Source organism: Poecilia mexicana, unplaced genomic scaffold, assembly GCF_051168715.1.
Source record: "Poecilia mexicana isolate PSO_F unplaced genomic scaffold, ASM5116871v1 scaffold_16, whole genome shotgun sequence".
NCBI classification, from domain to species: Eukaryota; Metazoa; Chordata; class Actinopteri; order Cyprinodontiformes; family Poeciliidae; genus Poecilia; species Poecilia mexicana.
This window is the reverse complement of record NW_028263385.1, coordinates 769333-794102: the sequence shown is the minus strand read 5'-3', so window position 1 is coordinate 794102 and position 24770 is coordinate 769333. Positions and strand designations below refer to the sequence as shown.

At 39.0% G+C, this 24770-nt stretch overlaps 2 protein-coding genes across 2 annotated transcripts in view; both read right to left on the bottom strand.

Annotated features, from left to right (window-relative positions):
• Window positions 1–247: 247 nt before the first annotated feature.
• Window positions 248–2267, bottom strand: bola1 (bolA family member 1). Its single transcript, XM_014989839.2, has 2 exons — window positions 2167–2267; window positions 248–905 (listed from the first exon to the last, which is right to left on the bottom strand). The coding sequence occupies exon 2, from the start codon at window positions 897–899 to the stop codon at window positions 453–455; it is 447 nt and encodes a 148-aa protein (XP_014845325.1). The 5' UTR covers window positions 900–905; window positions 2167–2267; the 3' UTR covers window positions 248–452.
• A 621-nt stretch (window positions 2268–2888) lies between these two features.
• Window positions 2889–24770, bottom strand: part of sv2a (synaptic vesicle glycoprotein 2A) — a 36082-nt gene continuing 14200 nt past the window's right edge. The window contains exons 2-13 of the mRNA XM_014989836.2: window positions 22535–23292; window positions 13542–13722; window positions 12182–12333; window positions 11905–12038; window positions 11489–11578; window positions 11305–11412; window positions 11124–11212; window positions 10690–10854; window positions 10363–10496; window positions 9609–9815; window positions 7979–8138; window positions 2889–7140 (exon numbers count right to left, since the gene is read on the bottom strand). Of these exons, the coding sequence (XP_014845322.1) occupies window positions 6957–7140; window positions 7979–8138; window positions 9609–9815; window positions 10363–10496; window positions 10690–10854; window positions 11124–11212; window positions 11305–11412; window positions 11489–11578; window positions 11905–12038; window positions 12182–12333; window positions 13542–13722; window positions 22535–23144 (2214 nt within the window). The 5' untranslated portion in view covers window positions 23145–23292 and the 3' untranslated portion in view covers window positions 2889–6956. The remainder of the gene's footprint in view (window positions 7141–7978; window positions 8139–9608; window positions 9816–10362; window positions 10497–10689; window positions 10855–11123; window positions 11213–11304; window positions 11413–11488; window positions 11579–11904; window positions 12039–12181; window positions 12334–13541; window positions 13723–22534; window positions 23293–24770) is intronic.

Sequence of the window (24770 nt, the reverse complement as noted above, 5' to 3'; positions counted from 1 at the left end):
AAATACTATCTGATTTAAAGGTTTCATTTAACAAAATAACGTGCGACAAACATAAAACACAGAAAAAAGTTAAAGGGATTATTTAATTGATATAAAAGATTTGGGTTTTAAATCAGCATCACTGCAAACAGCATTATGTCTGAACTGAAACGTTTTGACTTCAACTAGAAATAAATCCAATAGCTAATAATTTCCCTCCTAATATAATAAGCAGATATTTATGCAAATAAATCCTTCAAAATGGAAATGAATCTCAGAAAACACTTTTATTTACATTCAGCAGCAGAAAAGCACAGAAAACCAACCTGATTATTCTCATCTGTACTCAGTTTTACACCAACATCAGGGAAATCACCGTAGATGAATATTAATGTGAAGAGATGGTTTATTCTTCCATCATTTTACCTTCAGAGCAGATAAAACCAAAGATCGGGCTGTGAGAGTCCAGCGCTTCATTCCCGCCCGGCCTTCAGCTTCTCCTCGACGGTGCGGTCGTTTTTCGAACCTCCCATGCAGGACGGGCTCTTGCCCAGAGCGGGGTCCATGCCCCACTGCTCAGGGGTCTTCGCCTGGATGGCCAACGCATGAACACAGCTACTCAGTTCCTCCTTCAGCGCCTCATTGACCAGACGGTGGCGCTGAATCAGCGGCAAACCCACAAACTGAGTGCTGACCACCAGGACTCGGAAGTGGGACTCGGATCCGGGGGGAACCGCGTGCATGTGGCTTTCGTTATGGACCTCCAAGTGGTCGGGCTTGAACTTTTCTGTCAGTTTGGTTCTGATGGTTGTTTCAACGGGCCGGTTAGGGTCCGGGTCCATGGGCGGTCTGAAGTGAGCCAGAGGCCGAGCTACAGAAAGGCAGATGGGCCGAGTGCAGCGGGAGACACTGGGAAGCATCAGCCACTGTGGAGAACAAAAACAGATTTATTCATCTGATCATGAGGAATGTTTCATTTTCATCCTCCTGTTCCAGCTGGGTCAGACGCTCTGGTACAGTACTGGACTGGTTCAAGTCTTGCCTAAAGAACAGAGACTTCAATGGGTAACTTTTCAATGGAGTGGGCAGAAATCACATGTGGCGTTCCACAAGGTTATATCTTGGATCCCCACTTGTTTAATCTGCAAGCTCAGATTAAAGCAAATTATAAGATTAGTTACCAGTGAAGGTTATTGGTATAGCACATTTCAGCAATAAGGCAGTTCAAAGTGCTTTACTTTACAAAAACATCAAACACCTCATTTAGTCGATACTTGTGAAAACCAGTAACAGACGTTGCATTTTGTGAAGTTCTATTGTTAGAATCATCAGAACACATCAAATATGTTGGTCATTTTGTCGATTGAAAATTATTGATGCATTCAGACATGAACCTTCAGACACATAAAGACAGTTACAAAGTCGGCCTTCTATCACCTGAAGAACATTTCCAGGATTAAAGGACTAACGTCCCAGCAAGATCTAGAGAAACTCAACTGCAAAGCTGCTGAAACCCTGAGTTCCTTTAAATGGGAGCTAAAAAAAAACCCAGTTTGTTTAAAGTTGCCTTATATTAATAACTATAATATTGATATGAGTCTATATTTCAAGTTTTCCTTGATTATGCCATGTTTTACGTCTTCACCATGTAAAGCATTCTGAATTGCCTTGTTGCCGAAACAAACTCGCTTTGCACCAAGAAGGTCCCGGGCTGATTAGAGTTAGCATTTCTCTGCTTTATAACGCAGAACATCTTACAACAAAATCATCTGCTCCATTTAAGCATATCAAATTAAATACAGAAGCAAAGCACTGACGAAAACACACTACACGCAGGACGGGCATTGATTACATGAAATGTAAGAAACTCTTAACTTTTATTTTACCAAATCAGGATGGACTGAAAATAGCATCCAACTCTTTTAATGGGCTTTAAAGCCGATTTACAACCACAGACAGTTTATGTGTATTTGAGACTGTAAAAAGGAGACAACATCCAGTAACAAGGTCCTGATTGTTTTATAATGTTAGCTTAGCTTGTTTAGCTGCTTGCTACCAGCCGCTGTTACTTAGCTTGTAAGCTAAACACAGCAGAACATAAATATATAAACCACTGACATGAAGAAACAAATCATGTTGACCAAACTCTCATTTAGATAAAATTCTCCAACTATCTAAAAAACCCACCTTTCAAAGGAAAGACAGAGCGACTTCTTCGTATTCTTTTAAATTTTATGACGGCTAGCGCCTTTAGCTGCTCGGCTGCCATCTGCTGGCTTCCTCCAGCGGGTCCGCTCCTTTACAGCTCACCGGTGTGTGAGCCGCGCAGAAATAAAAACGCAGGGAAAAGGAGACCTGAAGGCTCACGTTTTTCCATATAATTAAGCACTAATGAGATAAATACTCAATATTTTTTTAAAAGTATATACAACTAGAGATCCCCTGCTGATCAATATGCTAAAAATCAGACTGAAATGACCTAAGTAAACACAAAATACGATTTTCAGGAGATGATTTCATTTACGGGATGAATCTATCTTCTAACTTGCCCTTTGTGAAAAAGTAATTATCTGAATCACTGTTGCTCCATTTGATGCAGAGAATCAGCAGATCAAAGTCCTTGCTACATAATGGCAATCTGCAGATTTTCTGTAAGGGTGACCCCCAGACAACGCACAGGGGAAGATTAGTTTAGAATCACATGACCACCATAATGGCTGGAACACAGATGGACCCGTAAACCAAGAACTTTACTTATTGCTTATCTGTATCTTCTGCAGCAAAATTTAAACAAGCTACAACATGTTTTCCTTCAGCAGGGGAATCTAGCGCAGTGAGTGGGCACAAAGATCATTAGGTGTAATTATACATATATTTGACTATTTAAATAAATGGACTTTCCATCCATCTTTTCCACTTGTTTATTGTTCATTATTTTCATAACGTTTTGTTATAGTTCCAAAGGATCACATCAAAGTGCGATCCTGATCAAAAATCAACATGGAGGAATCTCACACACCTCTAAACAAAACTGCATCTGCACTTTTAATCTAACTATGATCCATAACTGGTGTTTGACATTGATGATTTTACTGTATTATCTCATTCTCATTTACAAAATACATAAAATCAAAAGACAACATACAGCATTGTTCATTTACACTTTTTTTTTATCACTTTTTTATATTTGATTCCACAGTTTCTATACTTACAAACAATCAACTACATTTTCTACAGCACGGTACAGTGACAAAGGTGATAATTCTTTGTTACGTTTAATTTATGGTGATGCACTTGTATCGACAGAAGCCTCAAGACCAAGAGTGGTTTTAGAGAGTCACACACAAATGTTAACTTTTTTATTCCATGTCTTCATTAGTGGGAGAGTTTATTTTTGATGTAATGTTGTGCGGAGTAGTTCTGAGCAGTCAGTCTCTTACGTGAAAAACACAGCAGTCAGGGCGATTTCAGATTGATGATTGAAAAAGAAAATCTCATTGAGAGGTGGAGTTAAAACTTTAAGGAACAGACATGTTAAGGAGTGAATTGTCTCCATCTTAAACAAGCCAAACTTTTAGAAAAGTTTAGAATTATTTTTTATTTTAGGTGTGAATTCTCTTTTAATCTTCCCTGCTCAGAGCAGCTGTCTACTGCAGGTAAGACGCCAACAGCTCAACACTACTCCACACAGCCACAATTCAAATACGCTAAACAATCCCTTCAGTGGAAAAAGGCCAGCATGTAGTAATGTGCTTCAACTGCCAACAACTTTGTAAGAGACAAACACCCAAACACTTATTGCTTTGTTAACTTTTTGCACTCACAACTGACTGTTGCCTAGGCAACAAGTTAATTATACAAAAACACCCTGTAACATAGGCTTAGATATGTATGAGAGAAGCGTGTTAGCATTTTAACAGCATTCTCTGCTAAAACAGAGGAATCTTGATGTGTGACATGGGCTGGTCTGCAGAGAATTTATTTCTTACATGTGCAGTTTCTGTTTTTCAGGGTTTATCAGTGTGCTTCTGAGAGGGTGTGATGGACATTTTGCAATGTAGTCTGCTAATTATTTTGGCTTCTGAAGTTTTTTGCAAGTCAAAGAGATTTGTTTTTTTCTAGGGCACCTGAACTGTCAAACTTGGCGTTTTGAATCAGTTTCAGAGAGAAAATAAAAGTGTTTCTGCTCTACATGAACAAACAGGAAAAAACGACTTTAGTATTGTAAAGACCATGGGGGGAAATCATTTAAAAATCCTATTAGTGCTATTATAGTTTATTTTATTTACATATATTTATATCTATAGCAGATCTCTTGTCATAATGTGTAAACTCAGGCCACAGAAAATATTTGGCAATAATTCATGACAGGTGGTACTCATGGCACACAAATAGATGATGGATCAGGTGATAAATCTAGATCAGCGTAAAGTAAATGCAAATAAACGAGGGGTCGTTTTCTTTTTGCAGAACTGTGTAAACCTACAGCATGTTCACAACATCATCATTTGGTCGATTAAGGTTGTGCTTTCATTAAATGTTCCCCTGGTTCTTCATTACTTGTCCAGCCTAATGCGCATCAGGATGAGTGTCAAACAACACAAGGCTCTCAGAATTGTGCACAATGCACTCTTAGTGCAGTGGTTTGGCTATATATTCAATTGAAACTACATATGGCTCCTATCCTACAAAATGGCAGTTTGGACAAGAAAAACTGGTCTGACATGATTACTTTTCCAAATTCTGGAAAGTAGCTGTGAATATAAGTGGGAATGCATGTGACCTGTATGGAAAATATGATAATTGTTAGTGATCTCTTTCTGATAAGTGTGCTTTTATGTCTTGCTCCTATCATATGCTAAAGTCCAGGAAAAGACTTAATTATCCTGCATGTTAAATTAATGTCCCAATCAGTTCTGTGTTCTAACAATAATCAGGTTAAAGGTGTAGCCCTGATGGTGTTGAATTTAATATATTTAATTCATAAAAGGCAAATAAAGCTTGTTATCCTATATCGGTTAATTGGGATGAAGGTAAACTGCAAAAATGTTTCGGTTCAGGACTTGTGAGTCACTAACAACTAAAAGTCCTGGAGCATCAACATCTTGAAGTTGCAGAAACCAGCAGTCATACTGAGAGTACCAGCAGAAATATTGTTTGGTTAAATGAGAGGATTTAGATGATTGGGTCTCCCATTTCAGCTACTGTATCACATGCTAATGGTAGCTACTCATGATAAATTGATGCACAGTATGTAAAGCGTATTGATCAAACTGAAAGGAGACACCAGCTACAATGTTTTTTAGTTTTTCCATAACTATTGAGCAAGTGTTTAAAGTGAATAAAACTGAGACCAGAGTGAAACACTTAGCAACACATGTTGCTAATGCTAGCAGCTGCACAGCCCACCTGTTAGCTCATCTATGCAACCACTGAATATTTACTAACACACACAAAAAAAGAATCAGGCAGAAAGGAATCAGCTAATATAAGGAATTGTGGGGGAGTTGGTGAATTCACCAAACATAGAAAGTCAGTTTCACTAAATTGAAGTTTGGTGTGCTGAACATCTACAAAAGGTTTAAAGATGATTTTTCTGTAGGCTGGTATTCATGGTGCGCTAACCTGACTGAACCATGGATTTTCCAAACCGCCCCACCCCTATCATTGTAAAAAATAAAGGTGCATTTATGGAATGATTACAGACTTAATAAATAAACAACTATTTGCCAGGTTTCAGTTGCAAAGATGACCCACAATTGTTAAAATTTTGAGTTCTCAGTGAAAACTTAAACGTGACTGCGATTAGCTAACTTGTCTATCGATCATGATCTTCTTTCAGACATTTCAAGTTTTGCAACGTTTCGTGCAGTGTGCTCTAAAACACCTGGGAAGGACTGTTAAAGGTACCAAGAAATATAGAACTAGTGTCCTGTCAAGATACTACAGAAATTTGATAGAGAACAATATATGAGCAAATGTAGTAAAACTCTGTTTACATGTTATAGTCTGGATTTTCAAGTTTACATACAGTTCATACTTTGTGACATGCATAACACCCTCTGAAACATCTTAAAGACACACATCCTGTATATTCATAAAGGAGAAGGGGAAAGGCAGTTCTCACAAAGGGACATACAGTTTGACTGGAATAATGGCTAACTGGGAGATTCTGAACATTTTCCTTGGGAAAATGTTCTCATGACAAATGGTTGTGCTTTAGATGGACAGACACAGAAAGCTTGTCTCGAACTCATCCCTGTTCTGGTGCGATCCAAAGTGATGCCATAAAGGGAGGGAGATTCATCTCCGATTCGTAACGATAACCAAAGCAAACCCAGAATGTTCTATTATCTACAAAATGGCAGTTAGTCTAGACACCAACACAAGACCTCAGGAGAGACAGAGTAAGGAAGGCCAAGACGGACACGTCTTGGTGTTCCCCCGCAGAGTCAAAAATGCTTCCAATCAAGGCAGGAATTGTTGCATTTTTGAGCAGATGTCCAACAGAGATGAAGAACTCACAACTTCAAAGGTGAGTTGATGTCGCTCAAAAGAATGGAGGTGAATACGGACAACTCTGCAATGATGGCTAGTGGTCATTTCTATGAGTCTGTTTGCGTTGCTAACTATCAGAGTCACTGACCTCCAACCCTGGATGCTTTTACACTGAGGGGGACAAAACTTAATGGAGTTACATCTACATTGGTTTACTGTTTTTTTCATCTCCAGATTTTAGTAAACATCAACAAACACAATCTTTTTCTGGAATTATCAGGATGCAGCAACAGCACTAACCTTTACTCTCATGGCTGAATGTTGCACCTTAACAAATTCATGTTGTAGTTTACTGTTTTACTGTGGATGTAGGTGAGTGTGGGGTGGGGTCAGAGGGCACGATTTGATGAACTTTTGAGCCGTTTCCTCTGCAGTGTGGCTAAAGCTCTGCTGCCCTCTGCAGAGCTGCAGGCGCCACACTATTGGAGCACTTGACCCCGCGTCTCTGGTAGTTTGAGGGCGAGAAAACTGCCTGCTGCCAGCGCGCCAGAGGCAAACAGGATGGGCACGGCCTTGGTTATGCCAACGAATGAAGTGAAGATGCTGATGCCGAGCACGGCTGCTAATTTACACAGAGCGTTGAGGAAGCCAAAAGCCGTGGTTCTGAGGAAAGAGGAGAGAACAAGAGTTACGCTGGATTCGTGTTGGAAGTTCAGTTAGTGTTTAAGGAGAGTACAACTGAAGCGTTTAACTGAAAAAAGCTTGGAAATAAATTCAGGAGAAATATCCTGTTCAAAAGAGAAACTTTCACAGTTTTTGTAAAAGTTGCTAAAAAAGAAAGTTTTTAATTATAATGGGATGCAGAGAGTTTTTTGTTTAAAGAAATGTTAAAAAGAAATAACTCCTGATTGCCTCTAATCAGACGACATCTAAAATCGTCAATTTCAGACATCTAAAATGTCTAAAATCTTCTAGACGACATCTAAAATCCTAAGATGTTATGCTGTTTTACTGTTATGATCTTTCTTAGTTAAAAGAGAAGATATCTTAGTCTTAATGAGATTTAAAACTCATTAAAGAACCCATGTTTTCTCATTTAAACAAGATACTGCTCCTTCTTTATTTCCAAACTATGAATCAAATAAACTGAAGAACATCTCAGGATTTTTTTATGCCATTTCTTATTATAACCTGTTGATGGTGGTATTTCCCCATCAATCGTATCTAAAAGCTGATCTCTGATAGAAAACATTTTATTTTGCTCCTCTTTATCTAAATTATTCTATTTTTAAATCAGTTTTAGATGCATACATGTAATAATTAAATCTGCTTTATGAAAACCATTCAATGCCAAAATGAGCTTTGCAGTCCAAACAGCAGCAATAATTTCACCCCACAATGTCGTCTGTCCCTGAAAGCCGACCAATCACAGAAGGCAGGTCCTCTGACATCATTCAGTGCTGCTGCCTTCAGGACGTCAGAGCACGCCTAAATCACCCACCTCTTGTGAGACGGATAGAGCTCGACGGTCAGCACGTCCAGGGAGTTCCAGGAGGCGATGCTGATCCCACCAAACAGGCACAGCAGAGCGATCATGGCTGACTCGCTGTTGCCGAAAGACAGGAAGAAACAGCTGACGCAAGAGATGACGCTGGAGCCGGCTGTGAAAAAAGGAGACAAGCAGAGATGCAGCGTGATTACTGTTGACAGGCCACTGTATATTTTTAACCTGAGAGTTAAACCAGAGTTACTTGAATTAACAAGAACTGTTTTCATTAATGGTCTCGAATCTTACTTTAAGGTAACGTGTTTTTAAAAATAACTGATGTTTTCAACTGATTCAAGGTGAACTGATTCCAGTCCTAATATGTTTTCTGTCTAGTAATGGAGCCATCAGAACATTTTGTACCCATCATGCATCAGTGTGGATGCAGAGGACATTTTGTACCTGCTTTGACACCTGAATGATTGGATGTAGTTTTTTTTCTACCCATTATTTAAAGTAAGGAAATGTGATTATGTAATTCCAAAAAATGGTATTTACAAGCAGGATGTTTATTATTATTATAGTTTGATTAGGGGTCATAATTTGACATTATATATGAGTCAACAAACTCAAAATAAACAACAGGTAAATTTACCTAGGAGTACAGAAAGGAAGCAGGATGATATGAAATTGCAAATGTGATTTCCTGTAGGACTTAAGCTATCTTTGCTAACAAAAGATTTTCATGTTATGTTCAAATATAAGAAAAATGGCAAGTATGTACATAAATCTAATCTACTTCATTGTTGATTTTGATCAGAAAATGCTGTTTATGTCAGGTTAAACTTCAACCTGATAACACTGTATGAGTCTTTGGGGAAGATCGACACTAGGGGGTGCTATAGCTCCTCCTGAATGAGATGATATCACTCCCATAACATCCCCAAGAAAAAACAGAGTACTTTTCAACTTGATGTCATATTTCATTCAATCTGATTGTGATTATATTTATTGTGAAGTTATAAAGCAGAAAATAATGCCTAATAAACAATCAGTAATTATAAATATAGTTCTGAATTAACAAAAAACCATAAGCATTCATGCAACACTGCTTGCTGTTTTATTCAAGGGCTGTTTTTTCTTGAAATGCATAAAATATCATACGAGTTGCACATCTACTCTTTGAGCTGCCTTGTTGCTGAAAAAGTGCTACATAAATAAAACTTCTTCTTCTTCTGTTAGGAGCCTGAGAAAAGGACCAACACGCAGCTATGAGCGTTCAGAGATTGATTGACACCCATAAATTAGCACCAAACATGGTGATAATTTATGGGTTGTATTTTTTGGTCACTCCCACAACATTTTAAACATTCAGCCTCAAATCTGAATTTTAGTGAACAATTTAACAATTTTAGGACAATTTAGCATATTTATGCTGTTTTTAAGTTATTTTACAACATGTTGTGTTGCATGAATTTAGCAAAACGCAAGACAAATGCAAAATGTTCAAACATTTGTTTGGGACTAAGACATTTATGATTTAAAATGTCATAAGTCAAAGATTTATTTACACTAGCTCTCTCTCCTTCTCCAGTACTTTCATCTGAGCAAATGCTACATCTAGTTGTCCCGTTCTCTGTCTTACCAAGCATCCTCAAACGCCCAATCTTGTCCATGAGGAGCGCAGACACAATGTTACCTGGCAACACTGCCAAGGTACCCAGGAAGCTGACGAAGTAGACCATGTAGGCGTTATTTTCATCACTGACGTCACTGAGCAGGCAGCCTTCTTTGTTGTGCAGGAAAGTGCTGTTTATGAGCTTACAGTTGATCAGACGGTATTTAAAAAGATCTGCGAAGGCAGAACGGGTGTCGGTAAAAAGCAGCAGGGATAAAAAGAACTTATATATCAGAAAATAATAAAAAAAAAAAAGCAACTTCAGCTAATTAAACCTAACCAACAAAAACATACAACAGATTCTATCATCATTACTGATCGCAGCCTAAAAACACAATGATGGCATCCATACAGCACTGGAATAAACATAGCACTTGAAATGATGAGTTTCTGTGATTTTACTTATTATAGGTAAATGTCTGGGTAAAATGAACATTGTTCTTTCATTCTATGAACTCAGAAATGGTCAAAATAACGAGAAAGATGCATTGCTTTCAGACCTCAAGTAATGCAGAGAAAACAAGTTTATATTCATTTAGAAGCAACAACACTAATGTTTTAACTCGGGAAGAATTCAGAAATCAATATTTGGTGGAATAATCATCAGGTTTTCAGTCGGGTTCAGTGCAGTGGACTCTTCATTTTTTCCAAAGATGTTTAATGCTTTTAGATTTTGGACTACAGTTTCCAGAACCACTAAGCCCGTGTGTGAATTCCTCACCAGTGTTGTAAAAGAGGGTGGCAATAAATGTGCAGTTCTTGAAAAAAGTGTTGCTGGAGGTGATATCCTCAAAGTAACACTCTTCAAACAGCGAATCTTCGAACACCATAGATCTCATTTTCACATTCATGAACCTGCAAACAAGTACATGAGCAAATAAAATAACCTGCAAGTCAAACAGTGTTTCTAAAAAGAATAAAATCTGCTTCAAACTGACAGTAACAAAACATAACCTATGATAAAAATGAAAGCACTGATGACAGAAACCATTTTTCCCTCTTGCAGTTTCTCCTGTCAGCCTGTAATGAGGGACCTCAGCAGACTCACTTGTCGTTGAAGTACTGCCCCTGACGGTGGACCTGGTTCTCCAGAGTGAAGTTAAAGGTGACATGCTCCACTTTCTCCTTGACAAACACCTTGGTGCGCGAGGCATACTCCTGCTTTTGCAGGTACTTGATCATGTCAGGGAACCACACGGTCAGGCCGTAGTAGCTGCAGGAAGAAAAGGAAAATCAGTCCCAAAAAGCCAAACTGTGGAAAATTCACACAAAACCTTTACTTTTCGAAAGCACCTTTTAAATGGCTTCACAGGAACAGAAATATTGTGCACCTTTAATTTAAAATGAATCAAAGCAAGTTAGTAGAAATGTTCCCGTTTTATTTTATTCTCTCCCACTATTTTACAGAAAGTGAATAACTGTAAATTCTTAATCCTTTAACTCTGTCAGAAAGTCTGGCTGACAGCATCAACCTGGTCTTACCTGAAGGACATGGAGAACCACACGGCCATCATCATGTAGGTGGTGCGGCGGTACTCAGGGGAGAAAACGGTTTGGAAATTATTCCACACCTGAAAGAACACAAAACCACAGAGACACTCATTACATTTAAGGAACAATGGCAAGAAGAGAGCAATCAGTCAGAGGCATCTCTGAAACCAACCTGGTGGAAAAGTGAGGAGAGTTTTAGCCTCCATTTCTCATGCCAGGCCGCACTGTCGCTCATGTTCACCAGCTCATCTATCTGCTTCACCGTTTTAATGGTGGTCACCTGGCAGCAAGAGATCTCATCTTCAGTCCTTCATTTTCACTTATGCTCAGTATCACCTGTGCTGTGTGCGACTTACAGAGAAGACCCTTTCTGGGTAACCTTTGGCCCTCATGTTGGTGTCATGGACCTGCTTCAGAATCATCCACGCCTCGTCATGCTTCCCATTCTGCAAAAGGAAAACAAGACAAATAACTAGAGCACTGCTGAAGGACATGCTGAAGGGTGTCTGAGAATCAAACATTATTTCTGCATTATATCTATGTGCCAAAACTTTCTCCAGCTAAACAGAAACAAAACTGAAGTTATTATCTTTGGACCTAAAGAGGAGCGAACTAGAGTCAATGCACAGCTTCACTTATTACAGCTGGGAACTTGAGATAAGGTCCGAAATTTGGGTGTAGTGATGGACTCTGACCTGAACCTTCAGAGCCACATAAAGACAGTTACAAATGAACTTGATTGAAGCATCGGGGGAGGAAGCTGGCAGCTCACCTCCAGGTAGAAGCGGGGGCTCTCAGGCATGGTGGAGAGGGCAGAGATGGCGGCCACAGACGGGAAGGCACACACCAGAACAAAAACCCTCCAGCTGTGGAACTGGTAGGCCGAGCCCATCTGAAAGCTCCAGCCTAACAAGGACAGATAATCAAAATAGTCCCATCTGGCCAAACGCACACGGTTCCGGTTCTTTTAATGCCTTATTTTCATTCATTATGTCCTGAAATGACATTCCAAACAGAGCCTGCCTCAGAGACCTGTTTGTTTTTCTCACCGTAGTGTGGGATGATGGCCCAGGCCATGGCGGAGGCGTAGATACCGCCGATCATCCAGAACATGCAGAGCCAGCTCAGGTGCTCTCCACGCTTCTCCTGGGCCAGGAACTCAGAGTAATAAGAAAACACGATCGGGATGGAGCCTCCGATGCTGCAGAGTTACAGAGAGAGGCAGAAAAGCAGAGAAAGAGGCGATCAAAAGATGAATTATGCTCTTGAAAGGAAGGTAAGAGAAAATGAAGGCCAGTGTTGAGACGTATTTAAGCAGAGAAAACATTCGAAGTGGGATTTTTGTGTTGAAGCTCTTAGGAAGGGGTTTGAATTAAACCCAATTTTTGGATTTTCTACATTGTTCTGATGCAAAAGGCCCCATTCAACTGATATTCAGCATTTAAAACTCCTTGCAATGAGTCTTTTGCTTATCTTCTCTGCAGAAATGCTTTCATTCAGTCATATGGAGGATTTTCAGGCATGATTGGCTTGTATTAGGATCACACTTTGACTAGTAAATAAGTAAATGAATAAATGAATTCACACACTTCACTGCAAAACCACGAAACCTTACCTTGTATTTTCATCCAGATTCTGGAGCAAATATTTAAGTTCACCTGAAATAAGACAAAACTAACTTACAACTAACTTTTCAGCAAGAAAAATGAGCCGATATCTATAATTATCAATATGGATAGTTATTGATTAGTTTTTGTTTTAAATGTATAAAATACTGCCAAACTGATGACGCGACCTTTCCTGTTTTATCCACAGTTTTCACTCTGCTCCGTTAGATTTTTAATTTTAAGCAGTTAGGAGGCGTGGTGGTGAAACTTTAAACTGCTGCTGCCTGTGTTACTCCACAGGCTGTTGCTAGGTAACCAAGGAGCGCGTGAGTTGCTAGGTAACCAAAGATTGAGTGAGTTAGCAGGTGCCGCCATTGGCTTCATTAGCTCTGCCAACATCTCCCACAATGCTGTGCGGGTCTGGATCAGAATTCAGTCAATATTCTATATATTGAATATTGAATATTTATCACATTGTTAAATATTGTTATTGATTTATTGTCCAACCCTAATCTATGGGAATCATTGTGCTTCCACACAGTGCCAGGTTGGTTTGGATTTTTTTTCTCTCGATAAGTGAAAATGTACATTTTAATGTCTCTTTCTATACTTCTAATTTTAAAAATATATTTTTGAAGACATGAACTGATCACTTTGGACTCAATATGCTCTTTTGCTGCATTTTCGGTGCCTTTCCCTTGATGTATTTTGTGATTTTGAGCATTTCACTGCTCGTCACCTCAGCTGCTGTTTATGCATCACAGTGGCTGTGACTCCCTGCGTGATTCATCTGCCTGCTTACCCGACGCCAGAGGCCAAACGGCAGAAAAGGAAGGAGCTGTATCCCTGGACGAAGGACGAGAAGAAGGCGAACACGCTGTTTATGGAGAGCGAAATGAGCAGGGTCTGTCTCCGACCGATCCGATCAGCCAGGCCGCCCCAGACGAAGGCTCCAACCATCATCCCCAGGTACACGATCAGACCTGCGAGGAAGAGGAGCGGACAGGGACGAGTCGGTCCATCAGCAGCGTGAAATGATTGGAAGAGATGAAGTAGAAAGGCAGACAGGATGATAATGAGTTATTATTCTTGGATAAACTCACGCCTGGCACTTCAAGGCTTCACTTTCACTCTCATTAGATTTCTAATTTGCTGTAAATTACTTCCATGGGAAATCTTATTGGACTTCTAAAAAGATTTGCATTAAAGATGAAACGTTACGGGAGAATTGAAGAATAATCCTCTGAAATGTTTCTTGCAAGAAAATGGAGCATCAGTTGTTTAGAAAAAACTCTTTCTCATCTGACGGTTATTAAAATCTGAGTTTTTAATATAGTTGAGTGTTATCAGGGATGAAAAGAACTGATTATTTTTTTGTGCTTAAGTGAAGGTTTTTATTTAAATCAAGCTGAAAATGTATTGTCAACATTCAAATATGGAGCAAAGAGTATTGTTTTGCATGACAAAAAAGAAAAAGGTTACTGCATACATTTACATAATGTTTAGTTAAAGGCCAAACTAAAGTGTTATTTTGTTTACTTGCAATGTTCAAATCTAGAAAAATATAAATTTAATCAGTTTTAGTTGTATTTCATTAGTTGAAGTAGATTTATCTCTTCAACTAATGAAGAGATAAACCTATTTTATCTCTTATTGATTATTTTCCAACAATCAATATTGTTGGAAAATATTGATTTTCCAACAATATTTGCAGGAGGGTAGCTGGAAAATTTCCTGCATTTTATTAGTTTGATAATTTGCACTTGGGGGGGAAAAGACAGATTTTTTCTCAAGTTGGTATGAAATATTCTTCCTGTAAAGTTAGAACGCAGTGAAAAACGTAAAAACACGGTTCTTACACAATGTTCATTTTTTCATTCCTTATCTTTCCAAACCTAAAGGTATAATTGTTCTGGACATTTCAGTCAAAATATTTACCTTCAACAACTATCTGCAGATTACACAAACAACCTGCAGATGAGACTGCAGAGTGTAAAGTATTGGGTCATTTTTGGCATCCAGAATAACTCAAATTTAATTTCTATTTTAAAATCTGTGGCTCTGCATGTCAAACTAGGTTTAACAAATCCAGATTCTTCAATTATCTGATTTGTCGGTGCGAGTGCATTGAGTCAAGTCAAAAACCAAAAGACTGATGGGTGAAAATTTTAAAATTAAGCTAATATGAAAGCTAATGTAATTTTAATGTAAATCTACTTCATCCAAAGCTTGAAAATGGTTCAATGAAATTAACATTTGGTGCATTTCTAATGCAAGTTATGCACTGAGGTCCCTGTTAGGTGTTTGAAATATATTTAGCAGGTTTTCTATAGAGTGATGTTCACTTTGTTGATCTCAAACTGCTAAATTAGTCGACTGTATTTCATACATGACGATACAGACAGAAGTGTGATAGTGTTTTTATCTCCCTGTGGATGAACTCATATGTTCATCCACAGCTTCAAAATGGTAAGAAACACTGAGAGCCAAAGTATCATTAGTATTTCTAGTTGCAGTCTAAACTAGGCTTTGTGTTTCAATTAAGATACACCAACGTCTACAACGGAGTCAATGAAGTTGAATAGACCGTTTCCCAGGAGGCAATTACTGATTGTGTCTTCCACGGCGAGCCGAGTCACAGTTTTAGTAGAACAAGCAATTTAATGAGAATACTGCCATTTTCCAACTAAGCAGGGGAGAAGGATTGATTTATAGACTATCCAGTATAATAGGTAGTGATTTGCCCCTTTCAACTTGTTATTACTGAAATTGATACGTCACAGATTGAAACTGTTTCGCAGGAGTCAAACAGGCCCGTTGTGGAGGACTGAACTGGAAATCCTCTGTTCTGGGTTTTTATGTTTGTGTGAATCTCTAATTAAAACCTTTTGCTTGGAGCACCGAACCCAGCTGTGAACATGAATGGATGCGTTCAGCAATAACTCAACCCCACATTGATTGATCACAGAAAGGAATCAGTTTGGGAGGGAGGAACGTGGTGAGCTTATGCTGTTGTGTGGTTTGACCAAAAACAAACTATTTTATTTATGGCAACAAAAATGTTGAAATAATAATTGCTGCTGATAACACTAGATTTAAAAGTTTAGCGATGCTTGTTTAAAAAATGTCCGACACGTTAGAGATGGAAGATTCTGGACTCTTTAAATGATGATCAGGAAGGCAAACAACAGAATCAAAATCAGAGCTGGGACTCAACATGAGCCACATCCCTTCCACTGATCCAGACACTCACTCACAACCTGCTCCTTACTTAGCATTGAGCTAAATATCTAGCTCTACTAAAACATTTAGCTCTATGCTAAGTATTTAGCTTGGTAACTAAACATTTATTTTGGAGCTAAATATTAAGCTTGCTAACTAAATATGTAGCTTGGAGCTAATTGTTTTACTCTAATCTATATATTTAACTCCAAATAAAATATTTATTTGAAAGCTAAATATTTGACTTGCTAACTAAATATGTTTTGTGAGCTAAATATGTAGCTTTCTAGCTAATTATATAGCTTGCAGCTTCATTTTTGACTGTGTAACTTTACTAACAATCCAAATAATTCAATGTCCATTAAACTGAAGTTCTTCTAAATGATGACATTTTATTTGTTTAAAACGTCGTACGCAAAAGACAAAATGAATGTCTACATTTCAAGAGACTTGTTCTGTCTGTGGAAATGGATCTGGATCTGCTGTGTTCATGCAACGTCATCAGGCTGTTATGCACAGATACACTCTTGTGCTCTAAATTTGTAGACAGATGTTGATCAGGTGCAAATTCTGATCTTAAACCTCAAAAAAGCTCAAAAAAGCTGGTAACTCAGGGATTAGCCATGAAGACTTAAACTTACCTCGGATTATGTCTGCAAAAGGCAAATCTACTCCAGTCAACGACCTCTAACACGTTGAAATGCAGCCGTAATGAGACATTAGTCCATCAGCATATTGGTATTTTTACTTATCTAAAAATACACACCTTAATAATATGCAAAGAAGAGAAACATTACTATAAATGTGATTAAGTGAGCATTAAAAATAAAAGAGAAACTAACACATAACTATCAGAAAGCAGAATGCAAAGTTGAGCAATAAAATGGTGAAAATACTAATTCAAGACTCATGAATAAAAACATGGAAAAACTCTGTAAATCAGAGGTCATTTAGGAAGAAGCCACAGCTTACAGTTCCTACAAAACCTTTCCAGATTACAACCACAAACTTCAATCTTTTTAATCACAGAAAAATTTCAATCATGAAACTGAACAGTTCCTGAAAAAAGACTGAATATGTAACTCTCCAGATTGAAAAAAGATTGATAGAGATGTGCTCAGTAAAAATACATGGAAATCTTTGATTGTAACATGAATAAACGAAGGGAAATAAAAACATCCTGCTAAGAACTGTACAAAGTATCGACTAGATAAAGAAGATCATCCACTGTTCACGTTGGTATTCATGTGTCAGGCCAACGACTGATTATATCTGAGCACCAAGGATGGAAGCTGTTGACCTAAATGAAATCAAAAGGAACGTCCTTTCTTTTCAGATCAAACAGCCTTTTAAAGGCATTTATTAAATTAATCGTTTTCTGCTTCATCTGAATCGTGTGACTCATTCAGTGAATCTCTGAGAAAAACTGCAGCTCTGTTCTCAGAAAGAAGGTGACTTTTCTCTTCTTTGTCCAATCAACTGCAGGAAACTCTGCATTCATTAACAAAATGAGTCATTTTAAAAGTTATTTCATGTTTCTGAGTAAAAACTACTATTGTCACACATGATTCACACATTTAGATCAGTAGATATGATGGAAACATGATGGTTGTGCTTTCTGAGTACCGGCGAATCAATCACAGTGAGTGACCGGGTCATTCAGTAAAGATCTCTGATTGGATATCGCTGTGGGCTGCAGCACCAATCAGTGGAACCAGATCACCATCTGTCCTGCTGTCGTCACTGCACAAGATGATACATCAGCTTGATGTGTTAATAACCTTCAGAGTTACTAAGAGAAGCCAGGAGTTCAGGCTCAGTCTGTTATCTCTCAAATAACATAAATGAGGCATTAAATGCTTCAGGTCTGCTGTCATTTGAAACATTTAAGATTTACACGTCTGATTAAAACAGGAAAGTAGCGCAGCACTAAAACAAGTCCTGGATCTACTTTTAGCTTCATCTGCCCAAAATAAGGGTCAGATGAAAACTGACTGTTTCTTTTCTGTTCTTGAATTTCCTTAGACTGTAGCATGATGCAGTGATTCCTGGGAGCTTTTACTCTACTTCCTGTTGACAGACAGGTCCTGTTTTGATCATGTCTTGATTCTGCAGGTCAGACAGAAGTAAAGTTGAACACAGCTCAAAATTAATTTACTATTCCACAACGAAGCACTTTTTAAAACACACCATGTTGCTTTGGAAAGTTTTTTACTCCAATTATGAAATTATTTGAAAACTGCCTTTTTAATATCTTCTCAGGTTTTCTTTGTCTAATGTTTAAATTTGTCGGATGATCTGAAACATTTCACAAAACAGCAGTGGTGCAGAAAGGAGGAGAAACGAGCTGGAAAAGGTGTTGGAGAGAAGCAGCAAAGGTGGGCATCTCAGGCGGAAGTGGTGGGAGGAGGAGATGAAGAGCATGAAAAGAGGAGTAAAAAGAGAGAAAAAGGGAGGAGCAGACAGCACGAGCCAACGCTGTGGCAGAGCTCCCTGAGGCACAGGGATAGTGGATGCATGTGGATGTGTGTGGGGAGGGAAAAGAAAGAAAAAACTGTGCAACACTGCAGGACTGTTGAGTCTGCATGGATGAGTGGGAGAGATGGGGGTTTAGCTTGGGTTTAACATAATACTACTGCCAATAAAAACACATCATTAAACATAAAAGACCCTCATATCCACTTACATTTATGTGCAGCAAAGATTTGATGCTAATTATAGCCAGGTATAACGCTTCCAATTTTCTCATGCCAGTCTGTCCCACAAGAACCAGTAAATCAGACAGGCCTGATTAGATCTGCCATCTTGTCTTTGTCCCATCTGTTTCCCCTCAATCAGGACAATGAAAATCCACCAAAAGGTTAAACACTTATTGTAATACAGAGAGGTTCCTGGATGCTGCAGGCAAACGGCGCAGCAGCACCGCAATGCACAACGCAGCTCAGCCAGCAGGCCGCCAGAAGGACAGAAATACGGCATGAAATTTCTCACACATCAAAAGCATTTAAGCTCAGTTTGTTCCAGAAGTCATCTCTTTCTCTGCAGAATTCCTACTTTGTGTATTTCTAATAAACTGGCTGCAGCAGCTGCAACCGCTGCAGCTTCATAAGAAGGGCAAGTCAATGACAGCCAGTGTGTTTCTCCTGCGGCTCACTGAGCATCAACGCTGCATCACGATTTGTGTCACTCTGAATTCCCGGCTGCTAGTTTTCTTACTTGATCAAATCTTCCTCAGCAACACGCCCCTAGAACCCCTCGTAAAAAAACGAAGCAGTGTTTTGTGAAATGAGCTGTCACAGCGTCCTCTCTGGGATCGTCTGAAATGTTAACATTCTGCAGCTCATTCTGCAGAGACTCCTCTGCTACGTGCGCTGGGTGTCGCATGCAAACAGCGCACGATCCCAGCCCAGTGCTTCAGGTTAAAGACTGTTTAGACTGCATGCTGATGGAGCGCAGCGGGGCGGGCAGAGTGGAGGGAGCAGTCGGAAATCAGGGGATGCAGAGAAGTTGGAGCAAAAAAAAAAAAAAAAAAAGCCTCTTCGACTGTGAGTCAGACGTGTTGCATAACAAGCGAAGGAGAGAATGGAGGCCGCTCGTGACTCCTAACTGAAGCCTTCACCCATAAATACTCAAGTATTTTCACAATTTAAACATTTATCATTTTTCTTGCTTCCTCTGGGTGAAATGTTCAGTTTTTATTGAATTATTTTACTGACTGCAGCAGTGCGCCTCCCCTGTAGCGTGCTGTAGGACCTGACATTAATGCTAAACATCATGGTGAGACCAGCTGCATTTTAAAGCTCCCTGCAGTACAAAATGTACAAATGTGGACAAAGACTCAAACAAGAGCTCAGAAATCTCTGGGCTGTACTCATGTTGCAATGTTTTTGTTTCTTTTTTTTCTTCCTCTGATTATTATTTTTTGTTTGTTTGGTCTTTTAACCCTTTTATTGATATGAATCACCGTCATTTTACTAGTTTAGTTCAGTTGGTAAGAGTCCTACTTTTCTGTTTCTTTGTGAAACAATTAGAGCTCATGCAAAAAGTGCTCTATCAATAATGTCTAATTAACTAAAAAAAAATAAAGTATATCATTGTTTGTGCTCTCCTCCGTCTGTACAGACAACATCCTTCAAGTCCATCCCACTCCTGTCATTACCTGTTGCAGCTGTGGCCCTCTAGGAGGCGCTACAAGGCCCTCAAACCTAACTAATTAACTAAGGCACTTTTTTGACAGTGCCTTGTTATTTATTATTTATGACTCAAACGTGGTGGTAAGTTGTTGTAATTCTGTTTGCATTGTAGCTGCTGTTCATATTGCATCTGGTTTTAATTAACAGAGTTTCACCGTTCAACTGCAAACAATAATTCATCCCATTAAAACTGGCTTTCTCTCAGGACACTGCTGTAGTGCTGCTCCCTTCAGTGCAGGAGCACACACCTCCATATTGCACCTGAATTTCTCATCTATCCTCCAGCTTTGGGATAATTGTGACGCAGCTGTCGTGAAGTTTTGAGACACATAATTTTGGGTTTTCATATAGTATCGCGTAGATACTGTAAGCCATATTCATAGAAATGAAAAGAAATAAAGGCTTGAAATATTCACTCTATGTTTAATAAATCTATATGAGTGTCGCTTTCTTTTACATTCTGACACGAAATAAAAAATTATCGAATTTCTTCATAATATTCACAGTTTTTTATATGTACCAACATAAGCAACCTAAAGTGGAAAGTAATAAATCAAGAAACTTTGAAGATAATTTTACTATCTGAGAACAGAAAACAAATTAAAAATTGAAATCAAATGCCAATAGTAATGTTTGTAAGTAATGTATTTTGGATGGAAGTTGATGGTAAAGATTGTTTAACTTAAAAAAGGTTCAAAAATAAGATGTTTAAGTCAAAGTTATTAAATTATCTGCTGCAAATAATTGTGTTTTCTAAACACATGTATGCAATTATTAATATATTAGTCCTTGATATACATCTGGTTCCTGCTGTGTGTCCACCCTGTGCAGCTAACGGCAGACAATCATGTGGTTCTGGACGCTGATTAAACATAAACCCGCAGGGTAGGAAAAACAATCCCGGAGTCTTCAGCTTCCACTCAGTGCAAACAGAGAGCCAGCCGCGCTGCACACAGTGTTAGAAAGACAAACAGCACACACAAAGGAAGCACAAAGCCAGCGCTCCCTTTCACATCCACAGACACAAACAAACACTCAGAAACACAGGTGAAGCGACTGATAACACCGTGAGCCTGAGAGTTCAGTCAGGCTGTCGGGCTCTTGCACGGCCAATTGGGTCCTAAATAGCTGCAGCCTCACAAAATGAAAACTGCAGCGACTGCAAGGATTTTAAATAACAAGGGGAGACAAGTGAAGTGGAAGCAGCTAATGCCAAAGGTACTAAAATTAAAATAAAGAGTCAATAAAAAGCACAAAGTGATTTCAAACTAGAAGCAAAATATGGCAGGTTTTTTTAACATAAAATCAGTTTCATCTGACTTCCTGTAACTACATTCTAGATATCTAAAAAAACACATTTTGACCAGACACAAGTAATGCTACTTACTAACGGTAATTTAAGATATCTGCATTTACATTCTGACCAGTGAGAATAATAATTCATTATGCTGAATTAAATTACACTATTAACATTTTGACGAGTCAAAATTCCTTCCAAAATACCTGAAATGACGTCACCAGATTTGTCATTTGACGGGTCAAACATCCGTAATTACAATTTAAGATATCTTGAATATAATTATGACCAGTCAGAATTATGCTTCTACATATCTCCAATTTAAATCTGCCTATTCATAATTTGCTTTCAGGATATGTTTGAACAAGTCAAATCTATTGTGCTACTATCTGAAAATACATTAAGGATATGTTGAATTATGGTGTCATTCAATATACCTTTAATTAGAATTATGACAAGTCATAAGTGAATTGAAGCTATCTGAAATAAGTGTTTCAGATAGTCAGTAATTTATGGAAACCTCAATACAACTCAAAGATAAACAATTTAATTAATAAATTAATTAATTGAATGAGATATTAAAATGAGCTCAATAATTTCCATTTGCATGAATTATAATTTTTCTCTTTTCTCTCTTTCTTTCACCAAAAACTGAATTATCCCTTTTTTGGAGGACAGTTTTGTTCACAAAGGCTTGTTGTTTATGATATTTTGTTTATTTATTTTGCATATTTAAAATGTCTTCCAGTTCCAGTGTTAAATGTTCATTAGAATTTAAAGTTTATTGATCTTTCAGGATGTGTTCTTGCATTATTATGCTATTAGCATTATATTACTTGAAAAACGTTTATTCTCAATAACAATTGGGCCAAATTATGATCCAGAAAAATTTGTCATTGTGCAGGCCTACTAGTCAGGATGTAATAAGAGATACCTCAAACAGGTACTTGGTCTAGTCAAAACATAACTAGAAATACCTTCATTTGCTAATATGTCTATTCATAAACCGATTTCAGATATCTATGTAGTGAAATCGATTTTATGTTAAAATGGCCTGCCATACCCAAAACTCGGTTGACTTACCCAGCATGCCTTTGTTCGGCTCTGACAGGCACATGTCCTTCTCCGCACTGGGAAGCACGAAGCCGACCACAAAGATCTCCACGCCGTCGGCCATCAGCGCCAGTCCCAGAACAAAGTAGAGAGTCCACTGGAACTTTCCGTGGCCGCACTCCTGCAGGATGGTCTCGTACTGCTGGGCCAGCTCCTCCCGGTCCTTCCGCACCTCGCCCTCAAACGCTGACAGGTCCCTGAACTGCTGCGCCTCGGCGACTGCCATGCCATCCATGCCGCCGGTTTTCCCAGAGTCACCTCGAGGAATGCCCTGGTACTCGCCCTCATAAATCTCATCGTCCTCGTCGTGACCTTCGGTGGAGTCGCTGTGGCCTTCATCATCGTTGGCTCGGCTGTCGTTCCGGTAATATCCACCATCATTGCTCGGCACACCCGCGTAATCGTCGTCGTCGTCTTCCTCTTCGAAGCGCTTGTAGGAGCGCTTGACGTACTCATCGGCCATCTTGTCCACGCCGCGTCCGACCTTTTTGCCAACCTGCTTCTTGGCAACTTTGGCAATGTCTTTGGCGCCGCGGATGAAGTCTGAGCGGCCGTCTCGGTAGCGCCCGTCGTCGTCCATCTTGGATGCTTGAAGGTGGCGGAGAGATGCTGCAGAGGACGGGGGAGATCAGCACATGAGTGTCTGCTGTGGATTTCTGTGGACTGATCCAGGCAGGACCGTGGACAGCTCCCTGCTCTGCTGCTGGTCACCACTCAGACACCAAACCCTGCAGGGAAGCAAAGGAAACGGGGATGTCAGCAGCAGTTAGTGGACTGTAAGTAGTCTAGGAGAAAGAATAAAGCTTCAGGTTCAATTAAATGTGTGGAGAGGAAGCTTCCAGAGCATCCATCCATCCATCACCCGATCCTCAAACAAATCCAAACTAAAATTACCCGGCAGCATGACCAGACATAAGTCCAGTCCAAAGTCTACCTGGTTGTGTCTCCTGGAACTTCTCCAGGAAACCCTCTTTCTAACATTTTAAGGTGAATTAAGCCATGAAGAGCATCCATGTCGCCTAGTCTGTCCAACAGTAGTGGACATTATGAACACTACTACATCATAAACATTAGCTTTGCTAACGCTACAGCGCTATACCAACTTTTTAATTAGCAGAAGCTTCATAGCTGAATATTGCTGACTCAAGCAACTCATTTGTAGCTTAGTCGCTCAAGAAGGTTTCTTTAAAAAAGACATAACGTGAGGAGAGGAAACCGAACTGTTGCATTTACACACTTCAAAACAAGAGCATGGATATAAAAATCTAATTAGAAGAATTCCTAACAGTCAAAAACCAAAAGTTCAACACAAAACAACCGAGTAAAGTAGCGTTTCAGGTTTATCTGGAAAAAATAACCTAGACGAAGCTAAGTGCGCCAAATGTTTTCAAAGTTAGCGAAAATGCTACAGAGCTAAACGAAGTACTTGCTCCGCCACTAGCATGTTAGCTGATTAGTGAAAGTGTGCCCAGTGCTGTCCAAAGGTTCTGGAAAGATAACCAACATCTTGGATACAGGTTTAGAGCCCAGCTTGATGAGCTCAACCCTGTTTGAGGAGGCGACTGGGACTAAACTCTGTAAACCACTTCCTGTCCAGGCTTGCAAATAAAAATCAGCAGCTTCACCTAAAACCAGAACTGCATTACTAGATGGGTGTGGGTGGACATCAGCTTGGTGCACCCGTCTTATTTTACTTCACAACTAAACTATAAAGGAGGAGAAGTTATTTGTTCATCAGAAATCACTCAAATGTGCTAAATATTTTAGTGATGAACAATGATTTCTTACAATGACATTATTATCAATATAACGATGAAGCCTTTCCCAAGCAAGAGTTAGATGGAGAGCATTTGACAACACCCATTAAATAAACTGTTAAAAATTATATTACCTAAATCTGATCTGCAATACATCTTAGAGTTAAAGCAAAGCAAAAGTTTATTGTGAAACTGAGTCATTTTCTAAATGCTTCTGACATCTCTAATGAAGTGTGAGTTGGTAATTTAATCGCAGTTAGGCCGAGGGACAGACTAAAAGCTGTTGCAGGCAGTTGATGAAAGATTTAATTAAGTAATTTCATTTTCTTCTACTGAGCAAAGATGATACTGTAGGGATGGGAAGCACGATCTCAGGCCACAGCTAAACAGATGCAGTAAAGTGCAGAGGAGACAGAAAGGAAAACACAATGAATGCTGTTTTAGAGAGT

Bases quoted from the DNA above. Each gene is read 5' to 3' on its own strand.
- bola1 (XM_014989839.2), bottom strand. From the start codon at position 899: ATGCTTCCCAGTGTCTCCCGCTGCACTCGGCCCATCTGCCTTTCTGTA.